Source organism: Osmerus mordax, chromosome 9 (assembly GCF_038355195.1).
Source record: "Osmerus mordax isolate fOsmMor3 chromosome 9, fOsmMor3.pri, whole genome shotgun sequence".
NCBI lineage: Eukaryota > Metazoa > Chordata > Actinopteri > Osmeriformes > Osmeridae > Osmerus > Osmerus mordax.
The window spans coordinates 15,608,102-15,611,436 of NC_090058.1; the positions used below are offsets into that span (position 1 = coordinate 15,608,102).

The 3,335-nt window shown below is 52.6% G+C and overlaps 1 protein-coding gene across 1 annotated transcript; it reads left to right on the forward strand.

Moving 5' to 3' along the window:
• The first annotated feature begins 776 nt into the window (after positions 1-776).
• Positions 777-2,748, forward strand: LOC136948998 (piggyBac transposable element-derived protein 4-like). Its single transcript, XM_067243181.1, is given in 2 exon segments — positions 777-2,537; positions 2,540-2,748. Coding segments are annotated over 2 exon segments (1,830 nt in total). The 5' UTR covers positions 777-916.
• The last annotated feature ends 587 nt before the right edge of the window (positions 2,749-3,335 follow it).

Genomic DNA, 3,335 nt, shown 5'->3' on the forward strand with positions numbered 1-3,335 from the left:
CGGCCGGACCTCTCTCACCACTTTGTTTTTTGTTTTTTTGTGTCCAACCAGAGAAACAGAGAAAACCGTGGCCGGACCTCTCTCACCACTTTGTTTTTATTTTTTATTTTTTTGTGTCCAACCAGAGAAACAGAGAAAACCGCGGCCGGACCTCTCTCACCACTTTATTTCTTTCTTTCTTTTTGGTCCAACCAGAGAACCAGACAAAACCGCCGTCGGACCCTTCTGCCAGATTGCAGGTTGGACGGCCTCGGCAAGCAGACGGGCCACGTGACGTCTGGCTTCAGAGAACACCGTGGTCGGACCCGTCTGCCAAGCGGCTGCGGCCCCTCTGAATCGGATTGGCCACATTGACCTGGATAAAATTGATAAGGTCGGAACGAAGGGAGACAGATGAAATCGACGCCTCTCTCCGACCTCGTCTCGTCCACTTTATTTATTTATTTGTATATTATTTTTTATATATATATATTTTTTTTTTTTTGTCCAACCAGGCGCGCGCGCCGCCTTTTACGATTCGACGATTGGCGATCCCTCTCGGCGGGAGAATTGTCCTTGCGTCAGACAAATGGTAACCGTGGTCGGACCCGTGTGCCAAGCGGCCGCGCGGCTGCGGCCCCTCGGAATCGGATTGGCCACATTGATCTACATTAATTTGATAAGGTCGGAACGGCGGGAGACAAATGGTGACCGTGGTCGGACCCGTGTGCCAAGCGAACGGCCGAGAGGGGTCGGCGCAGGTCAACATTTCAAAGACGGCCTTTACGATTCGACGATTCTTGATCGCTCTTTGGCGGTCGAATTAGGGAGGCGTCCTTAGAATAATTTGTCCATGCAATGTCGTAAGCTGTAGACAAGTGCTACTAACACACATTCCGTGGGGGTCAGGACAGCTTCTGTCTAGGGTAACGCAGCTATGGCTCAGGATTTCAGTGCGCTGCAAGTTCTACAGCAGATTTTTGCCAATATCGAGCAAAGTGAGTCTGAAGAGGAGGCAGAGGATGTGTCAGAAGATGACGGCAAAGAGTGTGCAGAGAATGTGGCAGAAGAGGACGAAGAAGAAGAAGAAGACGGGCAAGAGTACGCCGAGCATGTGTCAGAAGAGGAAGACGAAGACGGGCAAGAGTACGAGGCAGTCAACCACGACGACGACGCTGCCGCCGCCGCCGACCAAGCCCCTCAAATCGACAGAGATACTTTCTTGTCGAAAAACGGCCAAATTGAATGGTGTTCGATTGCGTATCGGAGGAATCCGAGGCTGCTGTCGCAAAGTGACAGTACGGAGAGGACCCCCAGAGGACCCACAGCTTACACCGTTTCCCACGCTCACGACATCGTCTCCGCATTTTTACTCTTTGTCACGCCACAAATCGAAAGAGTAATCTTGGACGTCACAAATCGGGAAGGTTATCTGAAACGCGGAGAGGAGTGGAAAGCCATGGACGCCACTGACCTACGTGCCTACATAGGGCTGCTAATCCTGGCAGGGGTGTACAAGTCCCGAGGCGAAGCGGCCGCCAGTCTATGGGACGCGCAAAGCGGCAGAGCGATTTTCCGCGCTACCATGCAGCTGAAACTCTTCTACACCTATTCGACGTCGATACGATTTGACGACCGTGGGACACGAGCGGCGAGACGCGCGACGGACAAGTTGGCGGCGATAAGAGAGGTCTGGGATATGTGGGTAGAGAGATTACCACGCCTCTACGACCCAGGGCCCGAAGTGACCGTGGATGAACAACTGCTCGCGTTCAGAGGACGGTGTCCTTTCAAGCAGTACATGCCAAGCAAACCGGCGAAATACGGCATCAAGTCGTGGGTCGCGTGCGATGCAAAATCAAGCTACGCTTGGAAGATGCAAGTCTACACCGGGAAGCAGATGGACGGAGTCCCGGAGAGGAACCAGGGGATGCGCGTCGTGCTCGACGTGACAGAGGGCCTGAAGGATCGCAATGTAACGTGTGACAATTTCTTCACCTCTTACGAACTCGGACGAGAGCTCATGGCGACGAGAAACATGACCGTGGTTGGCACCGTGCGAAAGAACAGGGCCGAGCTCCCGTCCGAGCTGCTGACGACGAAGACGCGACGGGTGCTGTCGTCGCAGTTCGCCTTCACTCCAACCACCACTCTGGTTTCCTACCTCGCAAAGAAAAATAAGAACGTTTTACTCATGAGCACACGCCACACAGACGCTGAAATCAGTGACAGAAACGACGGCAAACCGACCATCGTCCTGGATTACAATTTGAACAAAGGAGGAGTCGACAATCTGGATAAGGTCATCACGGCCTACAGCTGTAAAAGGAAGACGGCCCGCTGGCCCCTCGTCATCTTCAGCAACATCGTTGACGTCTCCTCCTACAACGCCTTTGTGATATGGAGAGAGGTCAACCCCAACTGGATGCCGCGTAAGCGCAACAAGAGGAGGTTTTTCCTCGAGCAGCTCGGAAGGGCCCTCGTGACTCCGCTGATCGAAAGAAGACGATGTCTGCCCCGCACGGGAGCTGCTGCCGCGGTTGTGAAAGATCTACGGATGGAGCAGCAGGACCGACGTCGCCGGTGCCTGCCAGTAAGAGGAAGAGATGTCAAGTCTGCCCGGTGAAGAAGGACCGTAAAACGTTCACCGTTTGTCGCGGGTGTAAGAGGCCTGTCTGCAAATCATGTTCTCATGTATACTGCCCCACATGCCAAGGAGAGGTTCCCGTTGACCCTGGACGACCTGCGGGAGTGTGTGCAGAAGACTGAACAACTCAGTCGAGTGCAGAAGAGGGCTTCGCTCAAGCCACAGCGCTGCTAACGCTACTACCAACACATGCATCACGATGTATATGTCGTGGTGAAGCAAACTGACGTTGTGACAACTTTTTCATAATAAAAAATAAATAAAGTCAAACCTTTTATTTCTAGCCTTGTCTGCCTAGCCTATTAGTACACTCTCGCGCTGTATCCTAGTCTGCGCTGTGACTCACCATACCTAGTCTGTTACGCCACCCTCGTGCTGACAACCTTTCGTAATACAAAAATAGTCAAGTGAAACATTATCCGTCTAAATAAAAATGAAATCGTATTTGCCCTGACCGTGAAGCGAACCCCGGCCACGGAGCTGAAAGCCCCACAGTCTTGCCACTAGACCACCAGGGAGATACTTGTTTATTGCCTTTCATTCCCACGCTGTGGGTCACAACGACCCCCGAAACAGCGCGAAGGTGGCGTAATATACAACGCTGTGGGTCACAATGACCCGGAGACAGCGCGAAGGATAAGTTCAGGTTGCATAGACAATGAGGAGAGCGTAAGGGTTATTGCGCTGTCTCTGCCTTTTTGTTAGACAC